This window comes from Peromyscus californicus, unplaced genomic scaffold, assembly GCF_007827085.1.
Source record: "Peromyscus californicus insignis strain IS unplaced genomic scaffold, ASM782708v3 Scaffold_8__1_contigs__length_139910024, whole genome shotgun sequence".
Lineage (NCBI taxonomy): Eukaryota > Metazoa > Chordata > Mammalia > Rodentia > Cricetidae > Peromyscus > Peromyscus californicus.
Genome location: NW_026294606.1, coordinates 128140698 through 128166763, shown reverse-complemented (window position 1 = coordinate 128166763; position 26066 = coordinate 128140698). Strand labels below are relative to the sequence as shown.

Sequence of the window (26066 nt, the reverse complement as noted above, 5' to 3'; positions counted from 1 at the left end):
GCTCCCCACCCACCCTGACCAGCACCCGCATCCTCCACAGGTGCCTTGACCCAAGCAATCCGGAACTTTGCCAAGAGCCTAGAGAGCTGGCTCACCCATGCCATGGTGAACATCCCTGAGGAGATGCTGCGGGTGAAGGTGAGGGGTGGACTGGGCAGCCAGGCCGCAGCATTGTGGGGAAGGTTTGTCTGCAGACCTGCTCTGTGCCTGTGAAGACTGTTTCCCTTCAAGGGCCCCAGGGCTGGCTCCAGGCATCATCTTGTACTGTATACCTTCTGGATCCATTTCTGAAAGGCTCCCAGGGTTTCAGCACTTAAAGCATTATTTATTCATTCATTCATTTATTTATTGAGACAGAGTCTTACTATGTAGTCCTGGCTGACCTAGAACTCTCTTTGTAGACCAGGGTAGCCTCAAACTCACAAGAGATTCACCTGCCTCTGCCTCCTGAGTGCTGGAATTAAAGGTGTGCCCCACACGCTCAGCAAGACTGTCTTCTGCAACAGCGTAGTGAACGGTGGTCCACACCTATAGCTCCTTCCAGTACAAGGCCAGCTTTGGCTTCACAGCCCAGACCAGAGACCCTGTCTCAAAACAAAACCACACAAACAAATGGAAGCTCTGTTCTTGACTGAGGTAGAAGTAACTTAGCTGTTCAGAGAGAGATTTTTTTTTAATGTATAAGGAATTCAAACAAATAGCACCTGATTGATGCTGTCCATCCACCAAGATGCACTTGCTCTGGTGTCTACTTCCTGTTATCAAAGTGTTGGAGAGGAACCCAGGGCTTCATGCACAGTAGGGAGGTAAGCACTCTACCACTGAGCTGCACCCCCAGCCCACACAGTCTGGGTGCCTTGAGTCACTCCTCACCTAGACAGAAAACACAGGGAGAGCCTGCAAGAGTAGAGAGCACAGGAAGCAGGCCTTCCAGTTGTCGGGCCTCACAAAGTCATTGGTCCATGCTGTGTGCACTCTTTGAAGACTGAGGGCAACGCGGGTCCGTGGTGACGGAGCTCTTGCCCTCATGGAACAGGTATCTGAGGCTGCTCTGATTGAAACAGTGATTACCCTTGCATATAGAGCTCAGTGGTACACCCTCGCCAAGTTTGTGCAGGGCCATGGGCTCAGCACTGGAGGGGCGGGGCTCTTCGTTGTGTCTTTAATTGAAAGTGGCAGGACATTCGTGAAGTGCATACCTGTAATCCCAGCACAGAGGGTGAGACAGAAGGGTCACCTTGGTCCCACCTACACAGCGAGACCCTGCCTCACAGGGGAGAACCAAAAACCCCAGTAATTTGGGCTGGGGAGTGAATCTCAGTGGTGGAGTGCTGGCCTAGTGTGAACATGGACCTGAGTTTGATCACCACCACACATACACAGTGAAAAAAAGTGTGAGTCAGGGCCAGGGAGATGGCTCAGTGCATAAAGGTGCCTGCCTTCCACTCCTAGGAACCTGAATTTGATCCCAAGACCCACATGGTGGACGCAGAGAACCCACTACCACAAGTTGTCCTCTGACTTTAATACGTGAGCCATCACACAAACACAAAATAAATAGAAAAATAGCCAGCAGCAGTGGTGCACGCCATTAATTCCAGCACTCAGGAGGCAGAGGCAGGCAAATCACTGAGTTCAAGGCCAGCCTGGTCCAGGATGGCCAGGGCTACACCGAGAAGCCCTGTCTCGAAAAACCAAAATAAATAGAAAAATAATAGCCCAGTCAGCACAGTAAGATGAGCGCTTGACCCACATCAGTACTGGAGGTCCACCCTTGAGCTCCAGACAGGAGCGGTAATGCACACTGGTTTTTAAGAAAAGGTTTGGGTGGCAACAGGTGGGGCCGGGCCGGACGGGTTTGTGTGGAAGGCCACCAACCACTGTCTCCGTGCAGGTGGCCGCGGCCGGCGCCTTCGCACAGACGCTGCGGCGCTATACGTCACTCAACCACTTGGCACAGGCGGCGCGAGCCGTGCTGCAGAATACCGCGCAGATCAACCAGATGCTGAGCGACCTCAACCGCGTGGACTTCGCAAATGTGCAGGTGGGCGAGCATCAGTGGGGCTGGGACGGGAGGGAGCGACCGAGCGGGAGAGAAAGGAGGCTGAGCAGGCTGCCTGCTGCGCTCCAGGAGCAGGCCTCGTGGGTGTGCCGCTGTGAGGACCGGGTGGTGCAGCGTTTGGAGCAGGACTTCAAGGTGACGCTGCAGCAGCAGAACTCGCTGGAACAATGGGCAGCCTGGCTGGACGGCGTTGTGAGCCAGGTGCTCAAGCCCTACCAGGGCAGTTCCGGCTTCCCCAAGGCGGCCAAGCTCTTCCTCCTCAAGTGGTCCTTCTACAGGTGCGCGCCTGTACCGGGGTTCTGGCTGGGAGGGATGAGACCGGGGAACCCCAGTGTGTTAGAGAAAGCCCCCCTCAAAGGTGTGCTTGTGAGGAGTGGTGGGTAGGGTTAGGAAAGCCTTTTAGCTCACGGAAGACACTGGGGAAACAGCCCTGCAGGCCTGACAGTCTCTGGTCACTGCCCCCAGCTCCATGGTCATCCGGGACCTGACCCTGCGCAGCGCTGCCAGCTTCGGCTCCTTCCACCTCATCCGGCTGCTCTATGATGAGTACATGTACTATCTGATCGAGCACCGCGTGGCCCAGGCCAAGGGCGAGACCCCGATCGCAGTCATGGGAGAGGTGCGCACGGTGAGGTACTGGGGATGTGGATAGGCTCAGGCAGTGGAATCCCAACCTTTTCCTTTGTCTTCTTCCAGTTTGCAAATCTGGCCACCTCGCTGAATCCCTTGGACCCTGACAAAGGTAGTAATGCGTGTCCCCACCTAGGACCTGGGTTCCAGGGGTGGGGGCACCTGATAGGGAGGCCGGGTGTCCCTAGAAATTTCACAGCCTTTCACTGAGCTGGGCTTGCTCTCTGTGCTCCAGACGAGGAGGAAGAGGAGGAGGAGGAGAGCGAGGATGAGCTGCCACAAGACATCTCGCTGGCTGCGGGCAGCGAGTCCCCGGCTCTGGGCCCAGAAGCCCTAGAACCACCGGCGAAGCTGGCGCGGGCTGACACACGTGGCCTCTTTGTGCAGGCCCTGCCCTCCAGCTAAGCCCAAGACGTCCCTGCCCCCTCCGCCCACCCAACCTGCCGTTGCTGCCCCTCCAGGCCAGGGTCAGTCCCTCCAAGCCAGGGGCCAGTCCCTCAGCTTTTGTGGCTTCACTGTCACCCTTCCAGCCCACGACAGCTGGAGAGGGTCCCCGTGACAGGGAAGGCTAGGGGAGCCTCCCCTCACATGGAGCCGGTACAATCATGGGCTGGGCTGGGCAGAGCTGAAGCTGCAAACCCTGACACAAAAGACGTGCCTTAAGGAGCCTGCCCAGGTGTCCCTCTCTCCCCTGCCCCAGCTCGCAGCCCTGTTCCCCCACTACCACCCCAGAGGGCAGCAGGCCGGCCCCTCCCCTGCGAACTGTTAACTTATTCTGCTCTCTGGCTTTGCACAGCCTGCCTGGGCAGACCCAAGCCTGGGCAGGCGCAGGTGGGTGGCACCCGGGGACCCCCACTGTCAGCAGCAGCAGCAGCCCCACCGCTCCCCTTTCTTGGTATAAGTGCAATTAAAGCTGTGGGTGTCGCACCTTCTCCAGAGCTGGGTTCTCCTGGCCCCGCAGCCCAGAGGGGGGCATATTGTGAAGGGCCCCCGGCCTCCAGCTTCCAAAGAGGAGCATCCGGCTGGCTGCAGGGCCAGGTGCTCCAGACGTGAGGCCGTGCCCTGCGCCTTCCACCCTACTGGCTTGTGACCGAAACCTGCTCCCAGAGACGCTTCTCCTCCGTGCCGTGCCCCGACCGACCCCTGTAACTATTGTGTGATTAGTGAGTGCCGCTTGAGCGGAGTCAGTAACTTGTTGGTTTTTTTCCAACCATCATGGCCTTATCCGTTCCCGTTTTCTCAGTGTCTTCAATCTGTGATAGATGTTTATGGAAAAAAAAAAGGAAATCCGGCCTATTGTATAGAAATCACTATTTTGTGTGCTCCGCGTGCTACAGCTTTTGGGGTGGTCCTGCACACTCCCCATGGGGCCTCCCTTCCCAGTGGTGAAAGTATCCACGCGCGTGGTAGTTTAGTGTGCTGTTTTCTACCTTTTTGTAGTCTTTCTTAAAACAATAAATACTGCTGTGATCTTTGTCTACTGATGATTAGCAGGGTTGGAGGGTGTCTGTGTGTTGAGGACAGAACAGCGACACCAGCCAGGCTCAGAAATAAAGCATTTAGTACATGAAGAACAAGGCCAGGTGGCCACAGGGTTCCCACCCCAAGGGAGGGAGGCCTGAACCACTGGGCTTCCCTAAGGGCTACACTTGCAGCCAAGGAAAGGGCCAAAGCACAGGAAGCAGGACTGGACTTGGCTAGGGCAGGCCAGGCCTGAGGGGCTCCTCCCTCTGCCCTTTCCCAACTTAAATAGGCATAAATAAAGACACATCCAGACTCTTCGGCCACCAGAGGCTGCTGCACCAGTCCCATCCCACAACCTAACACTAGTGCCAATTGTGGCCCCTGTAGGGCCAGCCCAGGAAGGCAGTTCCTCTCCCGGGCCTGCGGAGGTAGTTGGAGTCAGGGTCCAAGGCGGTCCAGCCCTCACAGCACAATCCAAGTGTACCGCTCACTGTCTGCCAGAACCTTCAGTGAGCACCCTGCAGAGAAGGACATGCAGGACCATGATCCACTTGTCTGGTCCTGCAGACAACCTCCATGGGCTAACTGGACCCAGAAAGTTCCAGAAACAGGCTCCCTGGTGATTCCTCCACCCGCTTTCCCAGCCATAGTGAAACCCTCTGAGTAAGCCCACAGCTGCACAGCACTCAGATCGATGGCACCTCTCGCGTGTCCAGCATGCACACTCCCTTCAGCATGCCCTGGGATCCAGGGTGAGATCAAGCGTGCTGCCCAGCTGGGGCACTGGCGGGCAGTTCCTACCTTTGTGCAATGCCTCGTTCGTCATCCGGTTCACATAGCGGCCACTGCTCTCTGGCACCAGCCACTTCATGACCATGTCCACACAGCTCTTTCGGTAGGAGCTCCAGACACTGCCACTGGGGACAGGGAATGGGTCAAGAGGAGCCTTTCCTGCCAACTGGCCAGGCTTCCCTGGCAACCCACTCTTGCCCTGCCTCACCTGGTCTGCCCTTTGACCTCGGTTAGGTCACCCACGCTGACGGTCTCAAAGATGCCCGTGCTGAGGTCCCAGGCCACCTTTAGACTGGTATGATAGGTCTTTGGTCTGTGATGGTGGAGGACGAGGGTGGGCCAGTGAGATCCTGCACTGGCTTGTCAACACACCAGTGACAGGATGGGCTCACCCTTTACACCCTGCACAGAAGGGGCTGGGTATGGCCACCATGTGAGGGTTAGCCAAGGGCCCTGCCACTTACCGGAGCTGGCCCTCCTCAGTGGGGGCTGGGAAGGCTAGGAGCAACAGGCCAATGTTGATCAGGACCTGGTTGGTTTCTGGGCAGACCTGGGAGTAGGGAGTGACGGTTATAGATAAGAGGTCCTCTAGTGGGAACACCCCAGCCTCCTGCTGTACCCTATAGGGCCTTACCTCCAGGATAACTATGTCATAGTCACTGAAAGAGCAGAACTGGTGACCCCAGGTGGCATCATGACGGATGACCTCGTTGATGACATACTCGAAGTCCAATGTGAGCTGCTCCACTGTCAGGTACTGGCCCTGGGGACAGATGGCAGAGAGCCAAGGGTAGGTGGTGCCAACCACCCCACAGATTCTGGGTCACCCATGGCCTGCACAATGGCTACCCACCTGCATGTCTGTCCGTTCTCGCATGGGCCGTAAATTGCGTCCACGGAGGTCAGTCACCACAAAGGGCAGGGAGATCTTGTCATCCTCAAACTCTGGGGAGGCAGGCAGAGGGTAGGAGCAGGCCAAGGGTCCTCCTGGGACTGCCCCATCCCAGAGCCTGTCCCAGGAAGCCCCCTCACCATCCTCAGCTTCTGTCCCTTCCCCAGACCGCAACACATAGTGCAACTTGGTGTAGTTGATGTAGCCAGGCTCCGGGGCAGATGCCTCTGAAGCAGGAGGACTGTCCCTGGGCACCACTTCCCCACTTGGGGCTGGTGGCTCTGAGGATGAACGGCAGCAGCTACTTGAGGGCCCCAGGCCTGAGGGCAACCGAGCTTCCTCCACGGTACCACCCTTGGCCTCTTTGGCCCTGCGGAAGATGTCAGCCACAAACTCCTTGGCCTTGGCGATGGCTGGTGAGGGCTCGGGGGCTCCAGAGGGCCGAGCTGGGGCCACCTCAAGGCCAAGGCTGGGGAAGGCAGGGACTGCCTCAGGGCTCCAAGGTCCTGGAGAGCTGGGTGGGGCTGGGGGCAAAGCTGTGTGGTCATACAGGATTTGGCAGAAACTGCTGTCACCTGCAAGAAGCATGAAGGGGGATATGTCACCACAGTTCACAGTTACTCTGAGCTGCCTCAAAGTCTGGATTATTAGAAATCCACCTGAAGGAGCCCCCTGGAGCATTTCCTGTCCTGAAATCAGTGTGAAACCCTTCAAAGGGTATGAGTTCAGAAACCACGTACACTCTGAACACAAAGACCAGACCTATGCAGACATGCAGGCATTCAAGACTTAAAAAGTATGCTGGGAACAGAACCTAGAGACTTTACTCCACTGCCGAGCCACCCCCAGCCTCAAACCTCACCTCTGAACATATATGCTACTCAGAAAGGACACAGCAAATGAGATGCACAAAGCTATTCCCTTGGGGTTCAGTGTACAGTAAGGACCGACAAGAGTCATCTCAGTGAGTTCTCACCATGCGACCAGACCAGCTCAGGCAGACAGGCCACACTCATCAGAGGAAGTGGGGGTCAGCAGAGGGGCCTGGCAAGCCACCAAAGAGTGCCACACCTCTCCCTCTAAGCAGCACCATGCCCCTCCGAGAGGCTGTTGTCATAAGGGGCCATGGTGGGACACTTTCAGGAAAGGAGGATTATTGAAAATGGCTTGGCATAAACTTCTGGGATATGCTGAACTCCAGCTGAGGACAAAGCTGATACAGAACCTCAGGCTAAGAGTCCTCAGTCCTGCTTGGGCCTCGTGTGGGAGGCTCATGGTTAACAGTCAGCTGGCAGAGCCTTGGTAAAGGTTAGTTATCTCTCCCATGGTGACAGAGGTGCCCAGGGCAGGCCTGATTTGGGGAGAACTCAAGCTGAATCTTAGGATGAAGTGCCCTGTCCTTTGCTGGGCAGCCTGGTCACATGCACTCTACCCTGCCTCTTCCTTCCCCTGCCCCAGGGCAGCCATCTTAATGGGAATGCTCTTGAGTTCTCCCCAAATCAAAACATGTTATTAGTTTATCCCAAAAGTAGTGCCCAGCTCTAGATTTCTCTTCTGTGTCTGTGTCCAGATGTATTGTGTATGTTGTGGCCTCTCTCTGGTGGTCCACAGGACACTGACCTGACCCTGTTCTACCACAGAGAAGGCACCAGGAGGCCCCTGGTTCCCTGATATGGACCTGAACACATACCTGATGAATTCAGGCTTTCTCAAAAGGGGGGAGCCAGCAGGGCAGAGCTGTGGGCTCAGGCTCACAGGTCCTCACTCTATTCCTGCCAGCCAGTGACATCACACCACTTCCTAACATGTCACTCTAGCAAGACATGGAGAACTGGTTTAGCAGGTAAAGGAATCTGCCACTAGGTGTGCGGACCTGGATTCAAAATCCCTGGAACCCACATGGTAGAAGAGAATCAACTCCTGAAAGTTATCCTGATGTACATGGCACATGCATGTATACACAACTCATGCACAGACAGAGACACACAAAGATTTTTTAAGTAATACAAAATTAAAACATGCCAGACATGGTGGCACATGCTTTTAATCACAGCACTGGGGAGGCAGAGGCAGGAGGATCTCTGTGAACTTAAGGCCAGCCTGATTTACAAAGCTAGTTCCAGAACAGCCAGGGCTGTTACACAGAGAAACCCTGCCTCAAAAATAAATAAATAAACAAATAAATAAAATGTGATTTAAAAATTAAAAAAAAAAGAAGAAGAAGACACCAGGTGTGGTGATACACATCTTTAATTCTAGCACTCAGGAGGCAGAGGCAGGGATCTTTGTGAATTTGAGGCCAGCCTGGTCTACATGGTGAGTTCCAGGCCAGCCAGGGCTACCGAGACACCATGCAATTTGTTACTGATATTCCCCGACACCAAGGATGCACGGCAGGTACCACTGGCTATGGGGGGCTCATGGCACTGCCTTGTGTCACACCATCAACACTGTAACAACACTGTCTCTCATGCTCACACTGTGACAGACTGTCCAAGAGTGCACTGCTTAGGACATAGCCCTGTCCTCAGAGCACAGTAACTGGAGTGCACCACATCTTCTTTTCTGTCATGCTGGGAAGGGAACAGTCCTACAGGCATGAGCTCAGTAGGTCTCTAAGCTGAGCTCCCTGAGCAGTGCCTCCTAGAAACAGCAGTGCTACCTGCCCAGAGTAATAACCTCTAGCCCACTATTGCTAAAGCAGCTCCTGGATTGACAAGCTGTACTTCAAGTAGCTACAAGGCCATCACTGAACATGTCAGCCCCTTGGAAAATTCTAGTGCACAGAACTGGGGGGAGGGGGGGGGGTAATGGCACCAGCCTCCCCCACCTCCCAGCTATGTAACCATGAGAGACTTGACCCCTCTCACCCAGGTCTCCTGGTCTGCCCTGTGAATAGAAATGGGCCTACCTGCTGAGTGGACAGAGACAGCGCAGGCCACCAGTGAGTAGCTGGTGTTGAGAAGCACCACCTGGTCCTTCTTGAGTTGGAAGGCGGGCTGGAAGGTGGGGAAGGGGTACACCACCTGGTATTTGGTGTGCAGCATGAAGCCATGCCGCAGGCACTGTGCGCTCGGGTCCCCTGCAGCAAGACACACTACAGCTCACTTGATGCCTGACGGCGGTCCAGCGGCCATGTACCCCTCCAGGGCCCCTGATGTCTCACCTGGGTGGGCTCGACTGGCATCCTGGCAGGCAGCACAGCGACCCCGAGGTGGCACAGCCACAGTGCTGATGTAGATGTCACGATGGTTCTCATCACTCATCATCATCATATTCATGAGCATCCCATTGGCTGAGCGGGTACTAGGGGTAGCACACCCTCAGCCTGAAGCCCATCTAGGGGCCACCAGCCCACCCTGCCTGCCCCACAGCCACCCTGCCTGCCCCGCAGCCACCCTGCCTGCCCCACAGCCACCCTGCCTGCCCCACAGCCACCCTGCCTGCCCCACAGCCACCCTGCCTGCCCCACAGCCACCCTGCCTGCCCCGCAGCCACCCTGCCTGCCCCCAGTCTCACTTGAATCCAAACACGATGACCTTGGAAGCGTCGCTAGGCCACTCACACACAGTTAGGTACAGGTCGCTGTAGATCTCCTCATCCTGGAAGAGCCGCACCTGCCGGACCTGAGCAGCACGCTCAGTCAGTGGGAGCTTAAACAGGGGCTGACCAGAGGATGGAAGATCCACACCACAACCAGGCTACAAAAGAGCTCCCCTCACAAGTGGCCCAGGAAGGCCTGAGCCAAGAGAGCCCTGCCAGTTGGGGAGACCTGACTGAATATATTCTCTCCTGGCTCCCTCTGGGTGACGAAGCCCATGTGCAACAGAAACTGAAGCAATAACACCCACCTTGGGACAGGGGTCAAGGATGAACGCTAAAGCCACTATGCCAACCTGTGTGAATGTAAGAAATCTGCCTGCATCCCGCCCAGGCCAAGGGCGTCAGATGGGCTGTACATGCTCCTTGAGCCAAATGAAATTACCAGTTTGAACTAAAAAGTCAGCAGCTCCACAAGGGTCACCCCACTGGTACATCACTGCCATTTTATACACAGACTGCATGATGCAGGAGCTGCTGAGACCCTGCTGTCTGAAGGGCCAGCCCAGTCCTACCAGCTTGAGTTTGCTGTGGACGTTGAACTCCCACCAGTAGAGGTGGTATATGTAGAAGGAGAAGTCGTCATCTCCACTGCTGCTGGTGTAGGAGAGGACATAGCGGCCACACTTGGAAAATCCCAGGAAGATATGGCTGTGGGCAGAATGGGCACAGTAGCCAGATGAGGACAAGCTCACAGCCCCACCTGCCACCTCCCAGCCTGGCCTCAGCCTCACCCTGCATAGAGAAAATCCTCGTCTACGATGTTCTTGAGGGACACGCAGACCCTGGGGGGCAGCTTCCGGAAAAGACGAGGTGAGAGCTGCCCACTGATCTGGGGAGAAGATAGCCAGGGCTCTTCAGTCAAGTGGTTCCCTGCCTCCTTACCAGAGGCAAGAAGCTAGCAGCTTCCACAGCCCACTGCTGGGGCAGAGGGAGACACCTAGGCCACATGACGTAACAGAGCACCCTAACCCCATCAAGGACCCTTGCTGTATACCAGCCCTACCCCTGTGGATCCAGAGTCCTCCCAGCCTAAGCCCAACATCCTCTCCCTGTAGAAGGGTCCCCTCCCTAGGCCACCTGGCTCCTTCCTGAAAGCTGACCATGAGATAGTAGAGACTAGGATACGGCCATGCATTCATTTGCCTGTTCTCAATTAGCCCACAAGGGGACCCATTTCTCTTTTTAGAATGTATTTATTGTGCAGGCTACAACCTACGTAGAGGTAAGGACAATCTGCAGGAGTCTGCTACCCCATTTCACTATGTGAGTCCTGGGGATCACACTCACATTATTATCAGATTTGGTGACAAGTACACTATGGAGCCATCTCACTGGCTAAAACCCCAGAACCCAAAGCACCCAGTATTCCCAAACTGTCTCCAATCCATTATTAGACAAATCCTTTTCTTAATTAACTGCAACCTGCCAACCGTCACACTGTAAAACATCACCGAGGAAGGATCTGAGGAAACTTGACAGGCATACACTGACCACTGGGAAGCTATTTTGGCCTGCCTTCAAGAAGATAGTGGGAAAGAGCTGCATGGGAAGGGCTGGCACCTTGCCCTCAGTACATCTCAACCCACAACGCGAATGGTTCTGTCGGCCAGGCCTTCCCGAGAGGGTATAACCCTTGCCCAGGGAGCGCCCAGGCTAAGGGCAGAGCCACAGCCCTGCCTAGGGAGCACCAGTTAAAAAAGATGGAGGCACGGTTTTGCCCTCACCCAGCTTCTAATTTCTAGTGCACGTAGCCAATCTTGTTCCACTGCTGCCCACTTAACAGGATATTCACATTTCTGCCCTTCCAGGTGTCCCAATCTGACGAGGGAGACAGAGCCCTGATCAAGTGACTTCCACTTTGAGAAGTCCTGGCCCTACTCTGGAAACATCAATGAGTGAGGCAGACCCAGGTACACCAACTCCGTGATGGTCAGAACTGGGACAGAGAAGGAGCACCAGGCACTGGATGCCCAGGGCCAGCAGCAGGGACTCTGCAACCGGAGTGGGGAGCTGGGCGGCAAGCTCCAATACGGAGCAGTGCTTTGAAAAATGGGTCTCAGCAAGGGTCTTCCCTTCCTCCAGATTCCTCGGGAAGCCTCTACAGTAACCCGCCCAGCCGCCTCCGTCCCCGCTCCTTCCTCCATGATTCGCCCCGGCCTCCTCCACCCAAGCCCCTTCCCCGATGATCTGGCCCAGCCGCCTTCATCCAAGGCCCCCTGCAGGTGACCCGCCCAGCCTGCTCCATCCAAGTCACCAACCTTCGCCACCCCAACCCGCGCCTCGGCACCAGCCTCAGCCCGGCCATCCCCTCCTCAGCCCCACCGCCCGGCCCGCCCAGCCCCCTCCCGGCCCCGCCCCCCACCTCGCCGCGCCGCCCTCCCTCGGCCGCCTCCCGCGTCCCCTCCTCCTCACAACCGGGCGCGCTCGCCTCAGGCTCCAAGCCTCACCTTGACCCGCTCCAGCTGCTTGAGGACGTGTTCCCGTCGCCGCCCCGCTGCCCGCTTCCCCCCGGTTCCCCCAGGGCCGCCGCCGCCGCTCCCGGCCCCGCTGTTCCGCTCCGATTTCGAGCTGGGCGCCATTTTCACCCCCTCCCTCCACTTCCGGAGCAACCGGTCCCTTAGCCCCGCCCCCTCCGCGTTCTGATTGGCCCTTTCTCCTCACAGCGGCCAGCCGGTTGGGTGACAACCGGCATTCTTGGCCTCTTCCCGCTACACCTGTCCATCAAAGCTATATCGGCTTTTGGTTGGTAGAGATGGCAACAGCTCCCGCCTCATTCCCGCCCTTCATTACGGATAAACCACTCAGAAACCATTGTGGCGTTCTTCGGCCAGAAAACTTTAACTGAATAGGCGAAGATTCCTGTCAGGCGTGACGTTGACACGCCCCTGAGTGGGTTTCCATGGAGACCACTAGCAGTCCAGGCCGGTGGGCGGGGCGATGGGAACCGGTGGTCCACAAGGGTCCGAATCTTCACCCTGGCTCTGGCTCAGGCGGGGAGGGCGGAGGCCTGAGGAGCATCCTTGGGCGGCTAGGGAGGAGACCAGGAAAAGACAGTGGGAAAAAAAAGAATGGTTCCTATTTAAACATCTTCCAAATGACAGTGACAATGATAGCACCGGTCAATATCATGCCGTTTTAAAAAATTGCTTTTCATGAGTCGGCCGTGGTTCCGAGCTTGCACTTCCTTGTGGAAGCTCTGTTAGGCCTATCACACTGTTGATGGTAATAAGCATTACTGGACATGGATGCTTCGTGCACAAGTTTTGCGTGCATTCACTCAATCTCTGCAACGGTTCTTTATTTTACAGTGGATCAGACATAAAATGAGCTCTCCTGAAGACATGGCACTTGTGTACCGAGGCTGCTGGCTGCTCGTATTACAGTAGCAGAAGAGCCAACATACTTAATAGACTTTATGGAGAACCCAACTAACAGGACAGGCCATAAACAGGGGAGTGAGTTCCAGGTAAGGGTAGAAAGGCAGTTGGAAAGCAGTCTTATGCAGTGTGGCGGTAGGAACATTCCAGCAAAGGCAAAGGTTTCTGGGGAGTTTCAAGACTGTGCGACTAAACCGCAGTGATTAGTGATGGAGACATGTACTGTGATACTGTCATTGGGTGATTTCATCTTGGGGCAAAGACCAGAGTCCTCACTAAAATCCCTACAGCATGAGGAACCAACATAACCTTCCATGAGCAGACCCACCCTCAGCTGAATCATAGACTAATGGGGCCAGAGCCGAGCAATCAAGAGGGAAAAGATGAGCAAGGACGCAGCATATGTGTCTACGTATGATGTATGTATGATTGTGTGTTGACATGTATGCAGATGTGCTTTACCCATGAGGTCAACATTGGCCTATCATCTCTACCTTGATTTGGGGGTGGGAATTTTTTCTTTTTCTTTTCTTTTTTAGACAGGGACTCACTGTATATAGCCTTGACTGGCCAGGAGCTTGCTATGTAAATGTTGACGAGGCTGGCCTCACACCCAGGGAAATCCACTGCCTCCTGAGTCTTTTACTGAGCCTGGAGCTTGTGATTTCAGCTAGGAGACAAGATCCACCCAGGGATGCTAAAGTTGGGAACGAAACTTTAGTGAGGAATCTGGCTTTGCTGGCCCTTTATTCCTCCTTGGAGCCTTCTACTACAGACACCCCCCCTCCAGGAGGTGGGGCTTACTTCCTCCCTGGTGTAGGGATTAGATTAGTGTCTTTACAGAAAGACAAACTAAACTAGGCATGGTGGCACAGGCCTTTAATTCCAGTCCTAGAGAGGCAGAGGCAGGTGGTTCTCTGCGAGTTCAAGGCCAGCCTGGTCTACATAGAGAGTTCCAGGACAGCCAGGGCTACATAGTGAGACCTTATCTCAAAACAAACAAACAAACACACAAACAAAAGGGGAAGTAACTGGAGGGAAAAAGAAACCTGGCCTGGCAGAAAGTTCTTAACCAAGAGGTGGAGGTCAAAGACGTCAGCTGTGAGCCATGTTGCTCTCCTGGACATGGGACAGGTCTGAGGAAAACACCTTTTCTTTCTTTTTGTTACTGTTGGTGTGTGTGTGTGTGTGTGTGTGTGTGTGTGTGTGTGTGTGTGTGCACAAGGACATCATGGCATGCTTGTGGAAGTCAGAGGATAACATTCATGACTTGGTTCTCTCCTACTTTAGATTCCTAGGTTTTTTTGTTTGTTTATTTGGTTTTTAAAATTTTTTTTTTAAAGCAGGGTCCCTCTGTATAGCTCTGGCTGTCCTGGAACTCACTGTGTAGACCAGGCTGGCCTCAAACTCACGGAGATCCTCCTATCCCTGCCTCCTGAGTGCTTGGAATAAAGATGTCTACCACCATGCCTGGCTGACTCCTAGTATTGAATTCACTTGTCAGACTTGTGTGATAAATACCCCCCACATTTTTTTGAGGATCTCACTATGTAGCCTTGGCTGCTCTGGAACTTTCTATGTAGACCAGGTTGGCCTTGAACTCATAGAAATCCACCTGCCTCTGCCTCCCAAATGCTGGGGTTAAAGGTGTGCATTATCATGCCCAGACCCCTTTTCTTTTCTTTCTTTTCTTTTTTTTTTTTTTTTTTTTTTTTTTTTTTGAGAAATGGTTTTGCTGTGTGATTCTGGGTCCTACTGCCTTTGCCTCACCAGCGCAGGAATGACAGGTAAGTCCACTGCTCACGGCTTCTGAGAACATTTACCCTAACCCTATAACCTCAGTCTAACCCTGAGAACACACCAGGTAGATAGTTATCTGTCCCCTATTCAAGAACATTCTATACAAAAATTATGATTCAAAAATGAGCAGAGACCGGGGACGGTGGCATAGGACTGTAATCCCAGTTTTTAAGAAGCTAAAATTGGGACTGGGGAGATGGCTCACTGGTTAAGTGTTTGCTGCTCTTACAGAGGACCTGAGTTCAGCTCCCAGTACCCAGGTCAGGTGGCTCGCACTGCCTATAAACCCAGCTCCAGGGGAATCCAATGCCCTCTTCTGACCTCTGAGGGTACCTACACTCACATGCACATACCCACACACTTAGATGTAATTAAAAATAAGTCATTTTCTTTATTGTAAATATAGTTTATATTAAAACCCCAGACTGTGAATTTGGAAATAGGAAATTAAATTCCTTATTCAAAAATAAACTCCTTTGCCGGGCGGTGGTGGCGCACGCCTTTAATCCCAGCACTCGGGAGGCAGAGCCAGGCCGATCTCTGTGAGTTCGAGGCCAGCCTGGACTACCAAGTGAGTTCCAGGAAAGGCGCAAAGCTACACAGAGAAACCCTGTCTCGAAAAACCAAAAAACAAAAACAAACAAAAAAAAAAACTCCTTTATATTAAAAAAAAAAAAAAAAGAAGAAGAAGCCAAAACAAGAAGAGTGCCTCACGTTGGATCCTGGGCTGAACTACAGAGTGACACCCTGAATCAAAAAAAGCAAGCTGAGGGCTGGAGAGATGGCTCAGAGGTTAAGAGCACTGACTCTTCTTCCAGAGGTCCTGAGTTCAATTCCCAGCAACCACATGTTGGCTCACAACCATCGGTAATGAGATCTGGTGCCCTCTTCTGGTCTGCAGGGATACATGCAAACAGAATACTGCAAACATAAATAAACAAATAAATCTTAAAAAAAAAAAAAAAAAAAAAGAAAAGGCTGAAGTCTTAAAAAAAAAAAAAAAAAAAAAGCAAGCTGAGCATGGTGACACACACCTATGATCCCAGTACTCAGTGAAGGGAAGAGCATTGTGAGTTCAAGCTCATTCATGGTCCTGTGGTGAGTCAAGACCAGCCAGAGCTACTTGCAACCCAGGGGAGAAAGAGAAAAAAGAAGAACCACTCCAGACAAAAATATTCATATATGAATAAATACAAACAGCCAAGTAGTGGTGATCCACGCCTTTAATCCCAGGCAGAGGCAGGTAGATCTCTGAGTTCAAGATCAGCCTGGTCTACAGAGTGAGTTCCAGGACAACCAGGGCTACACAAGGAAACTCTGTCTCAAAAACAACAGCAACAACAAAAACAAAACAAAAAAACAGTTCTGAGGGGGCAGCAGCCAGGCAAGTTGTTCAAGTGTTTACCCTTTGAGCATGAAAACTGAGTTTGATTCCTCAGAACCCTTGGCAGGAAAGGTCTGGTATGCCTCACAATCCTGGCAACAGAGACACAAAGGGCAACCCATGGCGCAGTATAGCCACACCCCACTTCGGAAAGCGAAGTGGGTAAAGGCGCCTGCTGCCAACTATGATGACCTGCGTTTAATCTCTAGAAGACACATGGTGGAGCAAATGAACAGTTGTCTTCTGGTCTCTGTATGTGCCCCATCACAGGGTACGCCTGCACATACACATACGTGTAAAACAAATACATTCATCTAATAAAAAAAAAAAACTGAACATTGAACTTCCAGGGTGTCAAGGATATGAAACTATGTAGATTGTCACCCAACGAATGAGACTTTTCTGGGTGGGATCTTGAACCAGAGAAAGGACATCAGAGGGAAAACTGGTAAAGTTTAAACACAGTCTGTGGCTCAGTGAATATGGTCCATGGTTACCAACCACTCTCTAGAAGTGGTAAAGCCTCCATGGTTGCACAAGATGCTGACAGAGGAAACTGAGTGACTGTGTAGACTTAACATGATATACAATGGCGACCAGCTTGAGTTATACCAGTATAGCTGCTGGAGAACTATGCTTGGGTCTTTCCTGCACAGCTCCCCAGCAAACCACGTTAGACAGCCATTAGAGGTGTGTGGGTCAGGATCAGGGATGAGCCTAGGTCTTTCATTTTAGCTTAGAATAACCATGTGCATTCCATCCAGGAGGAAGTCATATTTATACACCCCTCTGATAGGGGCCTGTAGGACACACAGAGGTCTTTGTGCTCACAGACATGCACTAGAAGAACCTGGAAGGTTAAGCACACAGGGTTGTTCCTTCAAGGCTGGAACAGACATGCTTTCTGGCCTGGTGACCTTCGCACAATCTGTGTGGCCGGACTTTCGGGCACTGGACCCTCCTCCAGACCCTTCTTGTAAACTTAGTTTTCTCAGTCAATTGATAGACCCTGTCTTTATGGAAGGTGTCACATTTTACAAAGAAATTTGATGTAGTCACATCTGATCTGTATTTAGCTTGCTTACTCAAAGAGATTTAGGTATCGTTTGTTGTGCACGAGGGATTGAGTTAATCATCACAAGAGAAGTTTTCACTAGATGGTGCTGTGCTTAAATAGGTCTAAAATAAACCACTGGGGGTCAGACTCCTGAAGTGTGAGCCAGCACTGGCTGCTGAGTGGTGTGCTGAACTGTCTTCTTGGCTCCCAAGGCACCTCATTCTGCTGCCTGTGAAGGTCACAGAGACACCTCCATCCCTGGCCTGCTCCAGCTGGTCTCTCCAGGTCTGTTGTTGTTTTGTTTTGGGCTTCTGATGGTGAATTTTGGATCCTTCTGCTTCCACTTCCAAGTGCTGGGATTACAGGCATTGGCCGCCATGAACTACTTTGTTTTTGGTTTTTTGAGACAGAGTCTTACGTATCTCAGGCTGAACTCTAACTCACTGTGAGACCCAAGCTGGCCTTGAACTTCTGATCCTCCAGCCTCCACCAATATATCTGGACTGCAAATGTGTTATGCCACATCCAGCTTCCAACTGGTCTTTGCTGCTGCCAGAACCTCCATATCAGGCAGCCTCTCCACAAACACCCTGAGATGCTAAATGGTCTGTCTCACTTTGGTGTCTGGGTCCTTGGTTTTGGACTAGTCTTCACACACTAACAGCATCCTCCACATGTGCACACATGCATATACTACACACACCACAGAAAAGAGTTCTTTATCCCCCTCCATCTCTTTCTTGAGACCCAAACTCACAGTCATCCTCTGTCTCAGCCTTCTGAGTGTTATGATTACAGGTGAGACCTACTACATTCAGCATAAGAATGCCCTTCAACATCTTTGCAAATTTTAGATAAAAGTAAACTGGTTTCCAAATAAAAGCTTGAGGACTGTTGGGCATTGTGGTGCACACCTTTAATCCCAGCACTCTGGAGGCAGAGACAGATGGATCTCTGAGTTCAAGGTCAGCCTGGTCTACCGAATGAGTTCCAGGACAGCCAGGACTACATATAGAGACCTCATCTAAAGAAAAGAAAACTACCTTTAGGGCCTTTGATGTGTCCCAGTGGGTAAAAGTGCTTGCCACCAAGCCTGATAACCTATATTTGGCCTCTGGAACCCACATGATGGAAGGAAAGACTCGACTCCTACAAGATTCCCTCCAAGCTACACAAGCCCACAATGGCACACACATGCATACACACTATATTGCAAATAGTAATATATGTAATAAGAGAAAAACAACCCAGAGGTTGACTTAGCAGGCAGTTCTGGCATCCAAGGGCATCTGGCTATGGCCTTTGTATGAGTGAGTTTACTAAGTATGTAACAAATCACAGTGAAATAATAAATAGCAAGTGATGTTAGTCTGATGATAGATACACAGATGATAGGTAGATGGGTAGGTGGGTAGATGAATAGATGGATGGATGGGTGGGTGGATAGATGGATGGATAGATGGGTGGATGAGTATATGGATGGATGGGTGAATGGGTGGATGGGTGGGTGGATGGGTAGATTGATGGATAGGTGGATGGATGGGTGATGGATGGGTGATGGATGGGTGGGTGGATGTGTTGTGGGAATCTTTCTGGAATAAGCATCTCAGTACCAATGAGAATGGAAGAGAAGAGATGTCACTGGTGGACCAAAGCCAGGACAGCTCCTGAAAGGCCTTGGTCCCAGGTCCAGTTTTCATTCTCATTTTATACTCTTAAACCACAAATTGGGGCAAGCAAGCAAGAAAGATTTTACAGACTCCTACGTGGCAGTCAGCCTTTTATTTTTCCAGGCATGTGTTATAAGCTTTTGTGTAAGTTACTAAGGTGTAAGCTTTGGAGTCAGGTGGTTGAGGGCAAGGACGCACGGTGTCAGCTGTTTCTTCAGGTCATTCTGTCCCAGGTGGCAGGCTCCATGCTTGGAAATGAACAGTACAAGCAATGCTGTAAGTAAATCTAATGCCTATCTCGGGGAAAGAAAGTCTGTTTTTGACCTTATTCAGCTCCAGATGGGCTTCCCACGGAGCTTTCTCTCCAGGGCTGAGCCTGCAGCTCTTTGTCTCCCTCAGACACTTTTATATTATGGGGTGGACAGTATGAACAGTAGTCAACACGGTTGGAAACGGTTCACCTTCCAGCTATCTCAGGGACATGGTGTTTTCACTCGGGCTGCTTTGCTTTTCTTTCCTTGCAGGTGCAGAGTTGGGGGAGAGGGCAGCTCATCCCTAGACAAGGAGTCTTCGAGGACACTTAACATAGATAGAAGTGTTTGGGTCTGAATTAGGGGTGGCAGCCTCACTTACAGAGCTACATTGTCAAATAGCATGTGACAATTGACCAACACAGTGTTCACTGCAGCTGGGACACTGGTGAAACCGGCTTCTTTATAAAAATGTTTATTACATTTATTTGTGTGTCGATGTCCATGCATGTGTATGGCACCCGTGTGGAGGGTAGAGGACAACCTGTGAGGTATTCTCCTCAGCCCTTCCTGGAAATGCCTTCACAGACACACCCAGGAGCCTGTCTCTTAGTTGATTTCAGATCCAATCAGGTTGAAAATCGATACTAAGCGTCACAGGGCTAGGGAGATGGCTGAGTCAGTAATCTGCTGCACAAACATGAAAAACTGAGTTTGAGTCTCAGAATTCAGGTGTTAAAAAGTCACTTGGCACATGCCTTTAATCCCAGCATTTGGGAGGCAGAGAGAGGCAGGATCTCGGTGAGTTCGAGGACAGCTTGATCTACATAGCAATTTCCAGGACAGCCAGATATTCTTAATGAGATCCTGTCTAAAAATAAAATGAAATAAAATAAAATAAAATAAAAATAGCCAGGCAGTGGTGATGCATGCCTTTAATCCCAGCACTCAGAAGGCAGCGTCAGGCTGATCTCTGAGTCTGAGGCCAGCCTGGTCTACAAAGAGAGTTTCAGGACAGCCAGGACTACACAGAGAAACCCTGTTTCAAAAAACCAAATGAGGCCGGGCGGTAGTGGCACAGGCTTTTAATCCCAGCACTTAGGAGGCAGAGGCAGGTGGATCTCTGTGAGTTTAAGGCCACCCTGGTCTACAGAGTGAGTTCCAGGACAGCCAGGACTACACAGAGAAATATATAAGTGTGGGTGTTTGTCTTCGTTAGGGTTTCTATTGCTGTGAAGAGACTCCATGACCATGGCAACTCTTATAAAGGAAACCATTTAATTGGGTGCCTTATAGTTCAGAGGTTCAGTCCACTATTATCATGGTGGGACATGGTGGTGTGCAGGCAGACATGGTGCTGGAGAGGTGGCTGAGAGTTCTCCATTTTGTGCAGGCAACAGGAAGTGAACTAAGATATTGGACATGACTTGAGCATATATAAGACCTCAAAGCCCACCTCCATAGTGACACACTTCCTTCAACAAAGCCATACCTCCTCCAACGAAGCCACACCTCCTAATAGTGCCACTTCCTTATGAGCTTATGGGGGTTAATTACATTTACACTACCACAGTGTGTATGTACCATGATGCTCATGTGGAGGCCTAAGGTCAACTTGAAGGAGTTGGCTGTCTCCTTCACCACGTGGGGCCCAGGGATTAAACTCAAATTATCAGGCTTGACAGTAAATGCCTTTACCCCCTGGACCATCTTGCCAACCTGGTGTGTTTTTTTTTGTTTGTTTGTTTGTTTTTGTTTATTTTTTTTTTTTAGTGAGGGTCTCATGTAGCTCAGGCTAGTCTTAAACTCATGGTCCCCCTGCCTCCTTCTCCCGTGCTAGGCTTATAGGTGTTATCACAGAAGGTTCCCCATATTTTTTATCACAAGACACATTCCAGAAGACAGTTGTCAGCACAACCCAATGACGTGTGGATTTAGTTGGAAATTACAGCAGGGTACAGTATGGCAGACCACACTTTCTGTCCTCTGAATCACTAACCAGACATGGAAAACAGGCCCCAGCACAAGAGAGAAGCACATGGAATTAGACATAATTCCTCTCCACAGTCAGCTTGCATACCACTAGCTTTTTTATTGTTTTGCCTTTTCTGGTTTGTTTGTTTTAAGAAAGGGTCTAGTGTAGCTCAATGCCTTGGTTAAGGTTTCTATTTCTGTGATAAAACACCACGATCAAAAGCAACTTAGGGAGGAAACTATTTCATCTTATAACTCTCAGGTCACACTCCATCACTGAGGGCAGTCAGTGCAGGAACTCAAGGCAGGAACCTGGAGGCAGGAGCTGATAGAAGATCCATGGAGGAGTGCTGCCTCCAAACCTGATCCTCACGGTTTGTTTGGCTGTTTTCTTATGTAACCCACAGCCACCTCCCCAGGATTGGAACTGCCCAACCCTATAGGCCAATCTAATGAAGTTGTTGTTATTAGTTGAGAGTCCCTTTTCCCAAATGACTGTAGCTTGTGTCATAAAACCAGCCAGCATACTGCAGGCTGGCCTGGAACTCCATATGTAGCTGAGGGTGGAATGCTGGGATTCTAGGTGAGTACTCTCAGACCTGGCTTATTTAGGGCTGGAGAACCCAGGGCCCAGTGCATGCTAGGCAAGTATTCCACCCAGCCATGCCTTTAGCCCTTTCTTTTTTAGATTATTGTATTTTAATGTGTATGAGTGTTTTCTCTGCACAATTTGCAGGCAGTGTGCCATCAAATCATTTTTTTTTTCAGTCATCTTGGATGTTCAGAGTCTCCTCATCAGTCCTTACTGCTTATATAATCTTGGGGAAGGAGGGGCTTGTCCATCTGCTAGGTTTAGGGACTTCCTGAGACTTGTGAGTTGTTTACTGACTGAGTCTTAATGAGTCTCTGACCATAGATCATCTTTTTTTTAAAATAACTTATTTATTTTATGTACATTGGTGTTTTAGTACCACTAGGACTGGAGTTACAGACAATTGTGAGCTGCCACATGGGTGCTGGGAATTGAACCAGGTCCTCGGGAAGAACAGTTAATGCTCTTAACCACTGAGCCATCTCTACAGCCCCTCATCATCATCTTTTAAAAGGTGTTTTGCTTTTTGTTTTTTGAAGACAGGTCCTGGATCTCACTCTGTAGACCAGGCTAGCCTTGAACTCAGAGATCTGCCTGCCTCTGCTTCCCAAGTGCTGAGATTAAAGGCATGTGCCACCACTGCCTGGCCAAAAAATGGTTTTATTTATTTATTATTATTATTGTTATTATTATTATTATTAGGTTTTTCGAGACAGGGTTTCTCCATGTAGCTTTGTTGCCTGTTCTGGATCTCACTCTGTAGACCAGGCTGGCCTCAAACTCACAGAGATCTGCCTGGCTCTGCCTCCCCGAGTGCTGGGATTAAAGGCGTGCACCACTGCCACGCAGCTACTTATTATAGCAGCTACTTATTATATTTTTTAAAGACAGAGTCTCACTGTAAAGCTATGGCTGGCTTGGAACTTGCTATATAGACCAGGTTGGCCTTGAACTCAAAGATTCACTGCCTCCAACTCCTGAGTACTAGCATTGTTGTTTCCCACCACACTTTTTTTTCATAATTTTTAAAAATTTTATGTTCATTGGTGTTTTGACTGCATGTATGTCTGTGTAAGGGTGTCAGGTCCCCTGGAACTGGAGTTACAGACAGGTGTGAGCTGCCATGTGTGTGCTAGAAAATGAACCCAGGTCCTCTGGAAGAGCAGCCAGTGCTCTTAACCACCTTAGGATTGAGAAGTCCCTCCAACTTCTGAGTCTTTTTTGTTTGTTTGTTTGTTTGTTTGTTTTTTAAGACAGGGTTTCTCTGTAGCCCTGGCTGTCCTGGATCTCGCTCTGTAACCCAGGCTGGCCTTGAACTCACAGAGATCCACCTGCCTCTGCCTCCCAAGTGCTGGGATTAAAGGCTTCCAACTTCTGAGTCTTAAGGAGTCTCCTTTACATAGCAAACTTTTTTTTTTTTTTCGAGACAGAGTTTCTCTGTGTAGCTTTGCGCCTTTTCCTAGAACTCACTTTGGAGATCCACCTGCCTCTGCCTCCTGAGTGCTGGGATTAAAGGCGTGCGCCACTACCGCCCGGCACAAACTTTCTTGTTGGACTTTTTCTGTGGGACCAACAGCTCCCCAGTAATGATCCAGAAACTTATTATTAATTATGGAAGCTTGGCCTTAGCTTAGGCTTTTCTTCAACTAGCTCTTATAACTTAATTAACCCATGTTTTTCATCTACGTTCTACCAAGTGGCTCAGTTACCTCTTCTATTTTTTTTTTTTTTCTGAGACAGGTTTCTCTGTGTAGCTCTAGCTGTCCTAGAACTAGCTTTGTAGACCAGACTGACCTCAAACTCACAGAGATCCACCTGCCTCTGCCTCCCAAGTGCTGGGATTAAAGGCACGCCACCACCACCACCACCACCGCGCGGCTTCGGTTACTTATTCTTAGTAAAGCACATCCAACTTGCTCCGAGTCTGCTGGTGAAATCTGTGAGCCTAGATTTCTCCTTTTCTTTCTCTCTCTCCCCCAAATCCGGCCTATCCTCTCCTGTCTAGCTATTGGCCATTCAGCTCTTTATTAAACTGATCGCAGCAGTACATCTTCACACAGTGTACAAATATGCCACAACACCTTTAGAACTGTCTGGGAGTTCTGGCTTCTTTTCAGTCACTGACCAACGCAAGTTACAGTAGAAAACGGTTCCTTCCATCTGACACAGTTCCTGATCTGCTGCTGAGGACCTTTGGGCAGGGATGGAGCAGCATCACTGGGCAGAGGAAGGCTTCTCCTGGCCTGCTCCCTGACTGGCTCACACTCAAGCTTGGCTATCTTTCCTACACGCTCAGACACCCTGGAGCTGGAGTTACATGAGTTGGGAACTGAAGGCAGTCCTTTGGAAGAGCAACCAGTACTCTGAATCACCTCTCTAGCCTCAATTATTTTCTTTGGCAGCCCTTTGAGGAAGGGGTCTGTCGTAGGAATTTAGCAGAGTCACTGTATCCAGAGTAGACATTAGAATGAACAGCTGTTTTCTAGAAGTACTTTGACCTTGAAGAATCCTGTGAAAACAGTGATTGTTTTCCGTAATATGTAGAATTGTTTTACTGAGAGGGTATTGCTGCCATCCTATGACTTTGGTCACAAGACACCTCAGGCACACCTGAGGCTCTTGTATTATTGTGTATTGCACACAATACATAATAAAGGATTAGAGTCATGGGGGCATGTGATGCTCTTATTTACTAAATTAGAATAGGGACCTTGGTATGAGAAAATACTTTGTGTAATGATCAATAAATACATCTTTGTATGGCTATTCGGGGTTTAGTTCATCAGAGAGGCTGGACCTTCCTGCTGCCACATAAGCCTTAAAATTTCATTTTAGAGGCCAGGTGGTGGTGGCTCACGCCTTTAATCCCAGCACTTGGGAGGCAGATCCAGGTGGATCTCTGTGAGTTCCAGACCAGCCTGGTCTACAGAGCAAGTTCTAGGACAGGCTCCAAAGCTACACAGAGAAACCCTGTCTCAAAAAAACCAAAACTAAAAACCAAAACAAAACAAAAACCAAAAAGGGATGCTGAGGCCCAGAGCCCAGGTTCAAACAGGCTGACCAGCCCCTAGCCACTAGCCTCTGCTTCCTTTACGTTAATTTCCTTCCAAGAGCCATGACTGTTGGGGAGTGGGCTGTGGCTGCCAGCCAGACATGAGAAGGAAAGGCCAAGCCTCCCTTGAGTCTTCCTGGCTGGCTTCATCTCCTTGGGGACTCTCTAATGCCTCCCCCATCCACTGGCACCCCTATTCCTGCCTGTGGTCAGCCCAAATACCAGATAGGGTGACTCTTAGCCTTTCCTCAAACACTCCTCGTCACTGTGGCTCAGTTTCGGCTGGCTGAGGTTATGAAAATAGAGCTGGGGTGGTTGGAGCAGGCAGGGATCTGTAGGACGGGCTAGATGAGCCTTGCCACCCTATCCAGCCCTCTGCCTGCCCTCTTCAGGGAGGGGGATGGTCATCCTCCCAGGCCCTGTGGTATAGCTCTGTAGCTCTGTGTGTGTGTGTGTGTGTGTGTGTGTGTGTGTGTGTGTGTGTGTGTGTGTGGTGTCCTATGCCGAGAGATGGAGGGTAGCGTAGTCACAGGGGACATTGGAGGAAGTGAATGCTGGACCGGAGCTTGAGAAGAGACACCACGGGACTGATTATGGTAAGGTGGGCAGGGAGGGTCTGGGGTGGGTCTGCCCACTGTCTAGGTGGCCAAGCCTACTCTTCAGGGGGAACCCCTGACCAGGCTGACCTGTTGTTGACCCTTGCTTTACCCCAGAGGTCTCAAGAGCTGCTGCTGCTCCTGATGCTGAGGTGGACAGCAGCACACATGGAGGACCTTGCTTTCCCACACTTGGGTGACAGCTCACAGCCCCTGCTGAGGGCCTGTCCTTGGCCCTGTTCCTGTCCACAAGATGACACAGTAGACTGTGCTGGCCTGGGCCTGAGAGTATTCCCGGACAATGTCACCAGGGCTGCTAGGCACCTTTCCTTGCAGGTGAGGGCCGGGGTCCATGCGGGAGGTCCACACAGCAGAGCTGAACCTGCCCTTGTTCTGGGCCTGCTAAGCCAGGCCAAGGCCAGAGGTAGAAGCACTGTGTGTTGGGAGAGCTGAATTTGGGGTGAGCATCTTAGGAGTAAAGTGGTTTTGATCAAAACACTGAGTTCTGGGGCAATCGCTGTGATGTTGGAGGTCATGGGAGTACTTTGGGAAGACTTGGGGCAAAAGGGTGTTGGTAAGGATTCTGAGGCAGGAGGATGAAGACAACTTTGACTTCATCCTTCACTGCACAGTGAAGCCCTGTGTGGAAAAAAAAATGGCCAGGGAAATGTCAGAGACCGGTTTCAAAATTAGCAGCCTGTGGGGCTTGGGAGCTCAGGGTGATGGTGTTGAGTGTAGGTGATATGCCTCGCAAGTCTCAAGGTTGTTTGGGGTCAAGGAATGGGATGTGCTCTTTTCTCCTCCTCCTCTAATTTTTGGAGACATTAGGAATGAACCCAGGGCCTGTAGATGCTAAGCAAGTGCTGCTCT

At 51.0% G+C, this 26066-nt stretch overlaps 3 protein-coding genes across 5 annotated transcripts in view; 2 read left to right on the top strand and 1 right to left on the bottom strand.

Annotated features, from left to right (window-relative positions):
* The window catches only part of Rfx1 (regulatory factor X1), a 34855-nt gene extending 30693 nt beyond the window's left edge, over positions 1-4162 (top strand). For both annotated transcript variants that reach the window (XM_052728672.1, XM_052728671.1), the window contains 6 exons: positions 41-138; positions 1895-2044; positions 2132-2340; positions 2528-2681; positions 2759-2804; positions 2928-4162. In XM_052728672.1, the coding sequence (XP_052584632.1) occupies positions 41-138; positions 1895-2044; positions 2132-2340; positions 2528-2681; positions 2759-2804; positions 2928-3097 (827 nt within the window). In that variant the 3' untranslated portion in view covers positions 3098-4162. The remainder of the gene's footprint in view (positions 1-40; positions 139-1894; positions 2045-2131; positions 2341-2527; positions 2682-2758; positions 2805-2927) is intronic.
* A 74-nt stretch (positions 4163-4236) lies between these two features.
* On the bottom strand, positions 4237-12037 carry Dcaf15 (DDB1 and CUL4 associated factor 15). Of its 2 annotated transcripts, none has more exons than XM_052728675.1 (13): positions 11891-12037; positions 10175-10272; positions 9956-10091; positions 9360-9466; positions 9007-9146; positions 8752-8937; positions 5981-6415; positions 5802-5893; positions 5583-5711; positions 5413-5498; positions 5157-5261; positions 4958-5073; positions 4237-4674 (listed from the first exon to the last, which is right to left on the bottom strand). In XM_052728675.1, the coding sequence occupies exons 1-13, from the start codon at positions 12020-12022 to the stop codon at positions 4619-4621; spliced, it is 1818 nt and encodes a 605-aa protein (XP_052584635.1). In that variant the 5' UTR covers positions 12023-12037; the 3' UTR covers positions 4237-4618. The 2 variants fall into 2 exon arrangements, with proteins under 2 accessions (XP_052584635.1, XP_052584636.1); XM_052728676.1 differs by having other exon boundaries at positions 8752-8922.
* Positions 12038-15799: 3762 nt separating this feature from the next.
* The window catches only part of Podnl1 (podocan like 1), a 16138-nt gene continuing 5871 nt past the window's right edge, over positions 15800-26066 (top strand). The window contains exon 1 of the mRNA XM_052728683.1: positions 15800-25532. Within this exon, the coding sequence (XP_052584643.1) occupies positions 25152-25532 (381 nt within the window). The 5' untranslated portion in view covers positions 15800-25151. The remainder of the gene's footprint in view (positions 25533-26066) is intronic.